We start from the raw sequence: 14695 nt of genomic DNA on the forward strand, positions 1-14695 counted from the left end.
AACAGAAATACTTTATATTGTAATGGATCAGACTTCAAACCTGATGGATATTTAAAAGAAACAAAAAACGTAAATACTTTTACAACAATAATAAAGTACCAAACCAAATAAGGTTTGATTATACTGTATGTCAGTGATTTATCCCCTGTGAATGTTAATGTGTAGTTTCTTTCTAATTGTATTATGAGAAGGTGTGGTCCCCTGATAGTATCATAAATGATATATCTTTAAATGGGTAGGCAGAGAAATTTTTTTCCATTTTAATTAGTTTCATTGACAAAAAGAAATATTTTAGGGGTCGTTTTGATGGTTCTAGTTTTGGGTACTTAGTTTTTGTGAGTTCTGTAACAAAGTAGTAGAATGAGATTTTACAGGATTATAAGCCATAAGAATACTGTACTGAAAAGAATAATTTTCTTCATTAAAAAAAAAAGTAAAGAAAAAAAAAACCAGAAAAAGAAGGAACAGGGGAAAACAAAGGGAGTAAATAGGTGAATTTTGATAATTTTCATCTGCTCTCTTCCCCCCTTGTAATTCTTTGGTCTATACTTAAAGGTTGATTGAATTTTCTCTTATTTTGAAACTATGTTTAAGTAGCATTATATATTATGATGAGATTATACATAATTTAACTTTAATCTTTTAAAAGAATAAAAGAAAATGAAATTGTATAGCGTTGAGATATTTAGCTAACATTCAGAAACGAAGAAACCAGCTAATGAGACAGATTTTGTACTTAAAAATTGCTCTAAAGTTTCCCAGTCCTCTTTTAGTATCACCTCAACAATAGTATGTGGAATGAAAGTCTCTGCTAATCTTAGAGGGTACAGTAACTACATCGGAAAAAATGCTATTAATTGTTAGTAAGAACTATAAAGCTTCTTATATTAAGAAGTATACATTTGTCCTATAGATTTGAAAGTTACTACTAATCACCATTAGTGGGTTATAATAATTGGGAATGTAATTTTAAAAACAGTAGCTGTCTTATGAAAATTGAAGCACAGTAGCTCCAAATGCCAAATTTGATATTACTTTCATGGCCATTAATCTAGATCATAATGGTGTTCTTTATATTATGTCAATTGAACTACCAAAGAATGTTTAGAATTAAGTGTTATCTATTGAGTTAAATGAAGAATGGACATCCCATACCAATGAATATTTAAAAAATTTTGATATGCTATCAGAATTTACCTCATGTTCTTGGGCATAGTTATCAATAATGATTTGCCAGTTGTATAATTTTTATGCTGATCAGAATTATCGGAGGTTTGTAAAGTAGTTTTTCTGTTGATTTGTTTACCAAACAAAAACAATTAAATTCTCGCTATGTGTTCTAGGTGTTTTCATATAAAATTATTTTTTAAAGCTTATAACTGTTTAGGAAATATGACAGATACTTGTCATATTATAAAAATACTTTACCTGTTTATTCTCATTTATATGAGGAGAGGAGAGATGGCCAGAAGAAAGAACAGGATTAAAAACATCCAACTACCTCCCTGCAACCCATTCCTGCATCATGCATGTGTACGGGCACAAACATACACATATACACTCACTTCCACAGCCTTTAAACTTCTGCTATGGTAGTACTTGTTATTTCAGTTGACTAGTGACCATTTCCATTTCTTTCCTTGGGTTTTTTAATATCTTACAACTTCATTAGGCTCAGTCTTCCTTCTCTCCTTCAGCATAATCTCTGTTCTTTATTCCTTAGTCCCCATTTATTAGACTGCTTTTATAAGATTCAGTCTCTTTTTCTCTAGTACTTGGCTGGTCAGAATCTTCTATCTTCCTTGTTTTCTGTACTAGCCAAAGCAAAATCAGTTCCCTATTTAACCACTCTTAACAACTTGCCTTTGCTGTGTTGTCAAGTTCCCTCTTTCCTTACCTGATGTTAAAACTTCTTTGAGCATCTGGTTTTCCCTCTCTGAAATCTAACCCTAAAATGAAGTTCCACATGTAAAGATCTGGTCTGTACCATGGTTCCTTCAGGTACCTACATATTTACAATTGCTACTTTTAATTGTAAAGAATGGATGAGTGACAGGCAGCTATTTAGTTTTAGTAAACCAATTTCATAGGTACCCCAAGGGAATTAAATGAGGGAATTGATTTTTCCTATCTCCTTCTAGAAGAGGTGATAAGAACAACCAGTTTGACCAAAAATAAGAAAACTAATAATGTTCTTTAAAAGAACTTATTCAAATTGAAATGTAAATTATAATTTAGTCATTTAACAATAAAGCTTAGATTTTTTTGTTCAGTATGATGAAATAAAATTCAGTTTTTCGGACAGATTGGTGTTCATTCTGTTGAAGCTAATTTTGTGTTTAGCATTTTCATTTGTGAAAATCAGTCTAATCAGAGGAGAATATGGAACCCATTTTAAGAGCCATAGATTTTATATGGTTTTGAAATTTATATCTAGAATGTGTACATTTGAATTGTCTTGATCTTTTTCTTTTTTTTTTTTTTTTAAATATCTTTATTGGAGTATAATTGCTTTACAATGGTGTGTTAGTTTCTGCTTTATAACAAAGTGAATCAGTTATACATATACATATGTTCCCATATCTCTTCCCTCTTGCATCTCCCTCCCTCCCACCCTCCCTATCCCACCCCTCTAGGTGGTCACAAAGCACCGAGCTGATCTTCCTGTGCTATGTGGCTGCTTCCCACTAGCTATCTATTTTACATTTGGTAGTGTATATATGTCCATGACACTCTCTTACCCTGTCACATCTCACCCCACCCCCTCCCCATATCCTCAAGTCCATTCTCTGGTAGGTCTGTGTCTTTATTCCCGTCTTGCCACTAGGTTCTTCATGACCTTTTTTTTTTTTTTCCTTTTTCCTTAGATTCCATATATATGTGTTAGCATACTATATTTCTTTTTCTCTTTCTGACTTACTTCACTCTGTATGATAGACTCTAACTCCATCCACCTCATTACAAATACCTCCATTTCATTTCTTTTTATGGCTGAGTAATATTCCATTGTATATATGTGCCACATCTTCTTTATCCATTCATCCGATGATGGACACTTAGGTTGCTCCCATGTTCTTAACATACAAAACTATCAACGTGGAGTAACAATATCAAGATCATTAGATGATTAACATACTAGGGTTGAATACATGCCCTTTTCTATTGATCTGGATCCTTAAGGATTCAAATAGTGTGTTTTGTTTTGTTTTGTTTTGTTTTGTTTCCTCCTTTGTTCTTCCTTTGGCTTTTAAGTGGACTTAAAAATGTATAATTGTAGAATGAGTGTTGCTATAATGTATAGTGTATGTTTGTGTGTGAACTAAGGATTTCATGTAAAATAGATTTCTTAATTGACAATTGTGTTTATAATTGTTATGATAAGGTCTATTTCAGTTTTGTTCTTGGTAGGAGCATAACCTCTTTTGCCTGGTTTCAGATACAGTTGTGAATCATGATTGTTTTCTGTCTGATGTACTTGATAACTACGTTGGTAACATACATCCACACTACTGTTGATCATTCAAAGATTAATGCCCAGACTCTAGTGCTATAGCATTTTGAATAAGGGGGAAAAAGGATTGATGTTCACATGTCAACTCCAGAAGTGAGTTGATGAGGGAATAAAGTACCCCTCAACTGCTACCACCTTTGGAATTCTCCCATCTCAAGTACTGACCTAATTAGCCCCTTCTTAATTTGCTTATTTTGGTGAAAATAATATCATGGCAAAATTATACGTAGAAGAACTAACAGTAATCTATATTTGAAGGCTGATTGCATGCATACATTTATTTCTACCCTAATGTTTTAATTTTGTCCTCCTAAGTCAGTGTGATTGCTAGATTGATTGGTGAGCATTTTATGCCCTTCAGAATAATTCTGTATGTGAGAAACTGTTTCTGTGTGAGGATCAAATTTTTATATATATATGCTGTCATACTGAGGGCCACCCCCTGTGTGCACTTAATAAAAGAATAGGAAGTATTTTAAATATTCAATAGCGAATGTCCCCAAACAGTGATATTACTTTCATTAGTTCTAGAAAATAAGGTGTGAAATTGGCAGGTAAAAGACACATTTTCTCCTTCTGAACTTGAGTATTTTAACTTTTATTCGTTTTCTGATTAAGAAGATATAATGGGTAACCATTTGCATATATATTTAATTTTAATTCATAAAAATATTTTTGTTTTCAGGGTTATTTTGAATTAAGGTTTTGTGATTACATACCATAAGAGGGGAATTTGTTTTTCATATGGTTGACTGTTTAGCAAATGGGTTACTCTCAATATATATTTAAATTTTGGTCTGTTGTCCAGTGTCAGAAATAACCAGGACAATGAGTTATTAGTGCTATGGCAGTCTACCTGTAGATATTTTGTTTTTAAAGATATTTAAATATTTTCTGACAACTGTTTCTTGCTGTTACCTAACAACGTTTCATCCTCATTAAGTACAGTTATTTTGTTCAACAGCAGTCAGTGGAAGAGCATCTGCAATGTCAAACACTCCTACCCACGGTATCGCTGCTTCCATTTCCCAACCTCAGACTCCAACTCCAAGTCCTATCATCTCTCCTTCAGCCATGCTTCCTATCTACCCTGCCATTGATACTGATGCACAGGCAAGCTCCAAACTCAGGAGTGATAGTTTTTAACTGGAATGATATCATCATTAGAAACATTAATCAGTTATTTAAATCATCTTAGACTGCTTTGTCTCTGGGCAAAGACCTGAGCCACAGTTATAAATTAGAATCCACATTTAAAGAAATAAAATGCCAAATACAGATTATTAGTGATAATTATTGTGAAGATCTGGTTTCTGATGTCATCAAGTAATCTTGTTTTCTTAAACTTTAGTTTCAAAAGGGATGTAAAAAGAAAGAACTTATTTAAGATTATGTATTTTCTTCTAAACTTAAATTAGAAGATGTGTTATAAAATTCATATTGGATTCCATTTATATAGCATATATACTCAGTTGCATTTATATTGTCTTTGAAAATTCTGATCTTGCTGACTGAAATATGTAGTAAGTCTATGTGTCTCTTTCGATAACGCTGTTAAGTTTAAAAAAAAGTTTTTTAAAAGAATTAGTTTACCATGAAATGTCAGAGCAAAGTGAGGTTGGAAAAGAGAAGGTAGCTTGTGTTTTGTCCTGAAGAAATGCCAAGCAGCCTAGCTTAGAAGACTGCTGAATGAGGTAAGGGTATATGGTTTTCTTCAGGACTGAGAAATGTTTGCAGTTTATTTAGTTTTGTGTTTTGATTAATGCCTGATGGAGAGACTAGTGTGAGGGTGGTGGTGTACATTATAAAACTTGCAGTTTTATTAGTGATCACTTCTTTATAAGCATCAATTTTAGGGAGGGGGGATGGGGGGAGAGAGAGAGACTGTGTGTGTGTGTGTGTGTCTGTGTGTGTGTGTGCGTGTGTGTGTGTGTGTGTGTGTTTGTATTATTGCATCCTTAAGGGCCTGTACTATTAAGCTATTGAAATAAAGCCTCCTTTTCATTAAGATGTTTCTTGGTAATACTATGAAAAAGGAATTTCATTTCTGTTCTTACTTGCTTCCCTTATTTTATATGAGCTAACTTTTTTGAGCACCTAAAATAGTTAGGGGCTTTTTTTAAGGAATAACTTTATTCAATCTTCAGAGTACACAGATAAGGTAGCTCCTCTTAAACACCCATTTTCCTGATGAAGAAACCCAGGCTAAGAGAGAGATGAAGCATTTGGCTTACAATCACTTCATTTAACTAAGAAATGGTGGGGCTGGGAGTCAAACTTAGGTTGGTTTGACTTCAAAGGCACCCTTCCAAATACCATACTATAGAGCTTCATTTTTAGTCTCATAAAAAAAATTAGACATTCATTTGGTGAACCACAATGGTTTACATTTCATGTTGATAGCATTATAGAATTGGATTGAACTTTTTATTGAATTTGCATTATTTTCCTCTAATCTGTTTTGCTCTGAGTCTGTTAATGTTTTAACCAGAAGTATATTTTCTAATTTTGTGGGATCAAGAATTGATCCATAAGCGGGATTCCCTGGTGGCGCAGTGGTTGAGAATCTGCCTGCCAATGCAGGGGACACGGGTTCGAGCCCTGGTCTGGGAAGATCCCACATGCCACGGAGCAACTGGGCCCGTGAGCCACAATTACTGAGCCTGCGCGTCTGGAGCCTGTGCTCCGCAACAAGAGAGGCCGCGATGGTGAGAGGCCCGCGCACCGCGATGAAGAGTGGTCCCCACTTGCCGCAACTAGAGAAAGCCCTCGCACAGAAACGAAGACTCAACACAGTCATAAATAAATAAATAAAAGAACGTGAATTTCTTTTAAAAAAAAAAAAAAAGCAAACTGGGCTATTCATTTCAGTAACAGTCAAGTGGTTTTAGTTTGCATTCAATTTCCAATCAGTTTAAAAAAAAAAAAAAAAAGATCCATAAGCAAAAGTAAAACTTGACCAAAATATAAAGGGTTTCTTTCTTTTTTTTTTTTTTTTTTTAAATGCTTTAAAATAAAACAGCCACAGGGACTTCCCTGGTGGTCCAGTGGTTAAGACTCTGCACTTTTACTGCAGTGGGGCAGGTTCGATCCCTGGTTGTGGAACTATGATCCTGCGTGCTGCACGGTGCAGCCAAAATTAAATCAATCAATCAATCAGCTACAGAAAAGGTTCCATCAAGTATGATCATGATTTTATTGAATTTGAGATTATCATGATAATGAAATTTTACCTGACTATACCACTCAACCAACCATACATTAATTTCTGAGAAGTTACATATAAATACTTTTTAAAAGTTAATTTGAAAAAATGACGTACATTTTAAATGTAGTAGACATACTTATGTAAAAAGATTTGACTATGGCTCCTTAAAAAGCTGCTTCTTTATCCGGTCTTTACATTGAGGCTTTTCAGTTGGGTTAGCCTAATATGGGTTACAATACTTTTCATGGAGTTTACCATAATTGCATAGTTAGAAATTAGAAATTTCCTGTTTTGGAACACATAATACAAAATAATTATTTGGAAATAATTGTTCACCATTTTTTCTTTAACCTTCAGTGTTAGTTTTTTTAACTTACTAGTTTTTATGATACCAAGAAGGTACTTAAAGTGATAAATACAAAGATTCTTTTATGCTTCATCCAGCTGAAGTTTTTTCTAGATTCTCAATACAAATTCCATGAGATTTTACGTAATGGATATTTTGGTTTATGTGTGACAATACTGTGCCATTACAGACAGGTGATATGATGAAAAAGTTAATACTAAGATTCTTCCTCTATTTTGAAAGATTAAAAATCCTCTAATAATTGGATCTTTCATTTGTTTATTTAACAAAACTTAACATGTACATTCTTAACTCTTTACAGATACTTACTTCTTTAACTTAATCTCTGTAACAATCCCATGAAGTAGGTACTGTTACTATTACCATTTTACAGGTAAGGAAAGAGGCCTTGCCTAACAGCCAATTTTTAGTGGAGCCAGCTTTCAAACAAACGAAAAAAAGACTCTGGGTCTAAAATCGAGAAAATGGGTCTGCCTAGATAGCAAAGGGTCATGTGTATTTAATCTTTACATCTGTTTAGCATATTTCCTTGGCCATACGGCATATCTACTGCAAATCTTAACTTAAGGAAGAACAAAAGAAGTGTGATTTTTTTGATGCCTCAGTGTGTAAGTCTCTTTTTTAAAATGCTAATGATTCTTGAAAAATGGTCCTTTAGTTGATCATTATAGTAGGGAACTAATATTTTAAACAAGGATTAGCTGGAATCATATGTGTAATTTCTGGCCCTTAAAGAATGCTGACGATAAGAGTTTGCATTCTTTATAACATTCCTCAAATCTTATGTTCTATAACTAGAAATCAGCCTTGGTTTGTGTGCCACAGGCTCTCCCCCTCTCATGTAATGGCTTTATTGAATTAAGTTCGTCTGGATACTATCAAAACTTTTAAGATTAATACTACACACTGTGCTGTTACCAAAATTTATTTTAGGAAACATCAATAAATGATAGTTTGAAGTAATTATTTGGGACTGTTTTACTATACATTCTGATAACATAGCTCTAATCTCTATTTTTATTTTGCTTGAGTGGTGTAATACAACTTATACCTGGGTACTCTAGATATGGAAATTAGGAATCACATATAGATTTTTGAGAACTGTGGTTTTATATGAAACAATAAATCTGGTTGAAGGTTAGAGTTGAATCCCCTGAATTAATTAAATATTTTCTGTATTTTATAGTGTGAACTTTTTATTAACTCTACTAGCCACTAAAAGTGAGAAAGAATTAGTTGTTCTGTTCATAGGTTCTAAAACCTGTGTTCTGGCATGAACTGAACTTGTGTTGTAGTTCTGAACTGCTTGACATTTTATTCTCAAATTTCTAAAGGCTTTCCTTGAACTTGGAGTAACTTATTGTAGCACATCTCAAAAATGAGAAAAATAAATACCTCCTCATGTAATTTTGCCTTTTTTTCCTGTTTTTAATAATTAACATGTATCCATTATCTTTTTTTTTTTTAAAGATAGTAGTCATCTTTTCTTTTTTAAATTATTTATCTATTTATTTTTGGCTGTGTTGGGTCTTCGTTTCTGTGCGAGGGCTTTCTCTAGTTGCGGCAAGCGGGGGCTACTCTTCATCGCGGTGCGCGGGCCTCTCACTGTCGCGGCCTCTCTTGTTGCGGAGCACAGGCTCCAGACGCGCAGGCTCAGTAGTTGTGGCTCACGGGCCTAGCTGCTCCACAGCATGTGGGAATCTTCCCAGACCAGGGCTCGAACCCGTGTCCCTTGCATTGGCAGGCGGATTCTCAACCACTGTACCACCAGGGAAGCCCTCCATTATCTTTTAAAGAAGGTAGATGTTAAATTTAACCTACATATCAAGACTGAAATTGTAGAATATGTAAAATTATGTTTTACCTTTAATGGTATAAATATCATTGGTATTTCTCTTTTCTTCTGTTTTTGCAACGTGGAAAACAGTTTCACCACGATTTAATGAGAAATTAAGGAGACCAGGAAAAAACTCATTTAACTCATAATAGTAATATGAAATACTCTGCCATTAAAGCATTCTACTTTAAAATGCATGCATTCTACTTGTTTATATGAAGTGTTTTAAATAGGTTATTTACTATCTTACTGATTTTTCTCATTTATTGAATGCCCTAAAGTGCCATCCTTTTTAATGTTATATATGACCCCTAACATGGTTAGAGCATGAGATATTTGGGACTATGGAGGTCTAAAAATATTCAGCCCTTTAAATCCTAATAGTTTTCAAAGTAATTTATTTAATTACTTTAAATGAAATTAATAGATATACTTCCTTTTTTATAGTTAAGATATTTTTTTCACTTATATTCTAGCTTATTAAAAGTTGCCTTTTCCTTTAATATTGTATTTGTCTTATGATTCTTGCTTGTTTTTTTTTTTTTTTTTATGGCTGTGTTGGGTCTTCGTTTCTGTGCGAGGGCTTTCTCTAGTTGCGGCAAGCGGGGGCCACTCTTCATCGCGGTGCGCGGGCCTCTCACTATCGCGGCCTCTCTTGTTGCGGAGCACAGGCTCCAGACGCGCAGGCTCAGTAATTGTGGCTCACGGGCCCAGCCGCTCCGCGGCATGTGGGATCTTCCCAGACCAGGGCTCGAACCCGTGTCCCCTGCATTGGCAGGCGGACTCTCAACCACTGCGCCACCAGGGAAGCCCCTTGCTTGTTGTTTTTATCTTGTAAAATTGAATAGTCATACTGGTAATTTACAGAATATTTTTACATTGAATATAATTTTATCATTTTTTATAAGCCTGAATCATCATAACATGTTATGATACAGAATGATATATTTTATGATATTGTGAGCTAAATGGAAATTTTCTTTAAAATATAAACCTGGAAAGCTCTTAACAAAGCTCTGGGCATCTTTTTCCTTTCCAGGTTTCTCTTAGATATATGACCAAGAATGTGACTTGGTAACCAGTATAATAACATAACTTTAGTGTTACTTTGCCTTCTAGAAAGTCATCACCTACATTTCATTTCCTTGATTAGAAATATTCAAAACACCTGTTTTCTTTAATTCAAAACTACCTGTATCTTATCAGTAGTGAGTTTTAACCCAGACTCCTACTTCAGTTAAATTGTTTCTTGATATATTGCAAATCAGGATATTTCTTATCATTTTGGGAATGTGTAGTATGTATTTGGGCAGGGGGCGGTGAAAGTCTCACTTCAGAATCTTTAAATTCTTTCATTATTGTCTTAAAAAGATTGTTGTAAAATATTAGTTGCTTTAATTTCACCTTAATGCAGAAGTATAGTGAAGTTACCTACTTTCACGTTGCCCAGGGAATTTGACTAACCTCCCCCTCTTCTTCAGCTTTAAATATCTTTTCCTTCAACTCTCACATTGTTCGTATTTCTCTCTTTGTCTCAACCTAAATTTGCCCTGTACAGTAACCTGTAAACTCCTAGTGAGCAGAGACTATATTTACTTATCTTTGTCAGCCCTAGAGTGTCTAGCAGAGTACTTTGAATATAAAAGGTGCTTAATAAATGTCAATTGAATTGATGTTTTATAATGTGGAAAAAACCCAAATTTTACTGATCCTCTAAAATTTTCCATGCTTACCTTTTCCAAGTTTTGTCTCTTCATTCTCTCTTACGATTGGCACCAGTTTCCTAAATTACTCTTTAACCCCTAGAAGACTTCTAGAAACCTCATAAACTTCATCATAAAGTTGACTCTTCATCATAAAGATTACTCTTCTACTGATTGTCTATACACTAACATAGAGAGCACATAATACAAATAGACTTAGCATTCTGTTCACCTCAGTCAGCTGTGCCTTAGGGCTGCTCTCTGATGTAAGAGGGTAAGCAGCATTTTGTTATCCATGATCCTCTTGGTTTTTTTCACACCAGTCTTTACCAGTTGTTAGCATGTGTGACCATCGGAAGGTTATTTCTCTGACCTTTGTCTCCTCTTCTCTGAAATCAGACGTAATAATTCCTTCCTTATAAACCTGAAATAAATATAATATTATATAACACAGTAAATATATATTTCATATATGTAATCCTTTGTTTTATTAGTGATAGCCTTTTATTCTATGATCCTTACAGCTACTGTCATTCATCCAACTTAACTATCATTTATTGTTTCCTAGGCAAGACATCACTAATAGGTAGAGAATGCAAACATAAATAAGACATGTTCATTACCTTCCAGGAATTTATAGTCCCCTGAGGGTGATAGGCACATAAGTAATATTGGTGATAAATGCTGTAATAGAGGTGAATATGTAAAAGCAGGAAGATGGCTTAGACAGAGCTATGCAATAAAAAAATAATACAAGACTCCTATAATTTTATGTTTTCTGGTAGCCACATTAAAAAAAGCAAAAAGAGGGACCTCCCTGGTGGCTCAGTGGTTAAGAATCCGCCTGCCAATGCAGGAAACACAGGTTCAACCCCTGGTCCGGGAAGATCCCACATGCCGCGGAGCATCGAAGCCCATGTGCCACAACAACTGAGCCTGTGCTCTAGAGCCCGCGAGTCACAACTACTGAGCCGATGCACCACAACTGCTGAAGCCCGCGTGCCTAGAGCCCGTGCTCTGCAACAAGAGAAGCCACCGCAATGAGAAGCCCGCGCACAGCAACGAAGAGTAGCCCCTGCTCACCGCAACTAGAGAAATCCCGCGCACAGTGATGAAGACCCAACGCAGCCATAATAAATAAATAAATTTATTTTAATAAAAAGCAAAAAGAAATAGGAATTCATTTAAAGAATATTTTATTTAACCTAATATATCCATAATATTGTTTAAACATGTAATCAAAACTAAAAAGTTACTAAGGTATTTTTCATTTTTATTTCATACTAAAAGTCTTCAAAATTCAGTGTGTATGTTACACTTACAGGTTAGAGTGGTCAGATCATCCTGGTTTTCCCAGGACTTTCCTGACTCTAGCACCAAAAGTCTCTCATCCCAGTAATCCCTTCCATCCTGGGCAAATCCAGATGGTTTGCCACCCTGTTTAAAATATATCTCAACTTGGACTTCATTGGAAATATTTGTTTTGCATTTAGATTTGATTAAATGTATGGCTAAAAAGTAGGTTTCATTACTCAGTTTGCTCCAGACATACAGAAAAGGTTTCCAATAACCAAATCGAGTATCACATTTTAAATTTAAATTAATTAAAAGTAAATAAAATTTAAAATTTAGTTCCTCAGTCACACTAGCCATATTTCAAGTACTAATAGCCACATGTAGCTAGTAGTTACCTTTTTGGTATAGCACAAGCTTAGAGTACTAAAAGCATGAGGACTTAGTTCACTAAATAAGTATTTAAACTATGATAGAGTGTGACCACTGGTTAAATCTATCATTGGTCACTATCACTGGCATAAGTCAGAAGTAAACTGTATATAAACAGTGTCATGTCTCAATTATAATTGTGTTTGTCTTTCAAAATACATTGTATATTATATTTTATTGTTCCTTTAAATTTTTAGGGGCTTTGTTCCTCGAATGCAGTTAAGTTACTTGGAAGTAATTTTTTCATTTCAAGCCTTGTTTTTCAGCTTTGTTAGATGGGTCCAGAGTAGCTAATTTGGCCTAATGGCTGAGGATTTTTCTTGATATTCTGTGTGTTTTGAGGGTCTTTCTGCTCTGGCTGTGGGAACCAAACTATTTCCAGTTCTGTGTAAGCTCTAGGTGTTGTTCAGTCCCTTCTGGTAGTCTTTCCCTGGCCTCCAGTAATTTTTCTTATGCACGTGTGTTGATCAGAACTCAGCTGAAGACTCAAGGGGAGCCCTCTGCAGATCTCTGGAGTACTCTCTGTATGTAGTGCCTTCCTCTCCAGTAGTCTACCCCATGAATTCTAGCCACCTTCACTTCTCCAAACTCTCTTTTCAACTCAGGGAGAATGCCAGGCTCTGTTTGGGTACCCTCTTCCTGCACTTTAGCCTGGAAACTCTCCAGGCAATACAATAAGTTAATCATTTCTGTCCTCAGTGATCACTGTCATGTGTTGCCTGTCTAACTAACATCATTTCAAATAGTTTGTCTTTTTTTGTCATTTGGGATAGGAAGATAAATCTTGTCTATGCTACTCTATTTATGGGTAGAAGGGAAAGTGAGTCCACAGTAGTATTGCTTAAAGCATGTAGTTGAAAACAGCATATGTTGAAAATCATACTTTTTTTTCTTCTTGCTTGCTTTAAGAATTGCCCATAAAGTTCAAATATTATTTGTAGTCTTTAAAAAAATCACAAGTTGACCATTAGTGGAAAAAAAAAGAAACTTACTATCCAAATGTTTGATATAGTAGAATGGTATATATGTATGTGTGTGTGTGTGTGTGTGTGTGTGTGTGTGTGTATTTGGTATATGTACATATATGTAATTGATGTTAACATTTTTAATTGTCTAATGAGCTAATCAACAATTTTTTACAGACTGAGAGTAATCATGACACGGCACTAACGCTTGCCTGTGCTGGTGGTCATGAGGAACTGGTACAGACATTGCTAGAGAGAGGAGCTAGTACTGAGCACAGAGACAAGAAAGGTAAGGCCTACTTTTGTTAACTTTTCTTCTGAATTATTTGTGTTCTGTGACGAAATACTACTTGTAGCCCTATTTTGATGGAAAACAGCACTGTTCCTTTGCTTAGCTAAGAAGATCTTTATTTTACTCCAGGTTTTACTTCGCTCATCTTGGCTGCTACAGCTGGTCATGTTGGTGTTGTGGAAATATTGCTGGACAATGGTGCAGACATTGAAGCCCAGTCAGAAAGAACCAAGGACACACCACCATCTTTGGCTTGTTCTGGGGGAAGATAGGAGGTATTATTGTCCCCAAGTGTAATTTTTTGTCTCTCTCTGTTTAACAGATGTGCACTTCAATTTATATGATTTTGTGGTAACAGTGGACAGACATTAAGATTTATCACAGTAACTGAAACTATAATCTTTTAGCAAAAGGATAAGAATTAGTGTTAGCATAAGCTGTCTTGCCAGAAAAATCATACATTGTTTATTATCCTACTCATGTAAAAGTACGAACTGCCATAGGAATCCCTCTATATTGCATTCAGGCTAAGAGAATGATTAAGACATCCCAATTCAAATCAGCAAGCTCCTGATAAGTGGGGCCTATATTCACTCATCTTTTCCTGTCCCAGAGTACTTAGTGTGAAAGGTACTTAAGCTCAGCCTCTGTTGCTCTCTATGTATAAGATTAGTAGGGAATTAAGAGTGTTCAATTTTTAGTTGTCCTGAGTACTTTTGTCTTTTAATTGTTCCCCAGCCCTTCTCAACTCTGGAGGAAAGGTTCTCGGTTATATTATATGACCTTTTAGTTTCTTTAGGTAGAACAGCTGGTGTGCTTAGGTGTAGGCCCAAGAGGTCATAGCTTTGCTCCATTGTGTGTCTTCTTCGGACATTTAATAATCAGTTGGATAACCTCATTCTGCTGGCATTTAATAACTAGTTGGATAACCTCATTTTAAATCAGGTTTTTTTTTTTTAGAAATTCACGGTCTTTTATTTATTTATTTATTTATTTATGACTGTGTTGGGTCTTCGTTTCTGTGCGAGGGCCTTCTCTAGTTGTGGCAAGTGGGGACCACTCTTCATCGCGGTGCGCGGGCCTCTCA

General features: G+C 35.1%; 1 protein-coding gene across 1 annotated transcript in view; it reads left to right on the plus strand.

The window, feature by feature from the left end:
* LOC137771278 (ankyrin repeat domain-containing protein 17-like) overlaps positions 1-14695 on the plus strand; it is an 80730-nt gene that overhangs the window by 26578 nt on the left and 39457 nt on the right. Inside the window, 3 exon segments of the mRNA XM_068554485.1 lie at positions 4476-4624; positions 13494-13605; positions 13738-13883. Coding sequence (XP_068410586.1) covers positions 4476-4624; positions 13494-13605; positions 13738-13883 — 407 coding nt within the window.

Source organism: Eschrichtius robustus, chromosome 11 (assembly GCF_028021215.1).
Source record: "Eschrichtius robustus isolate mEscRob2 chromosome 11, mEscRob2.pri, whole genome shotgun sequence".
In the NCBI taxonomy this organism is placed as follows: domain Eukaryota; kingdom Metazoa; phylum Chordata; class Mammalia; order Artiodactyla; family Eschrichtiidae; genus Eschrichtius; species Eschrichtius robustus.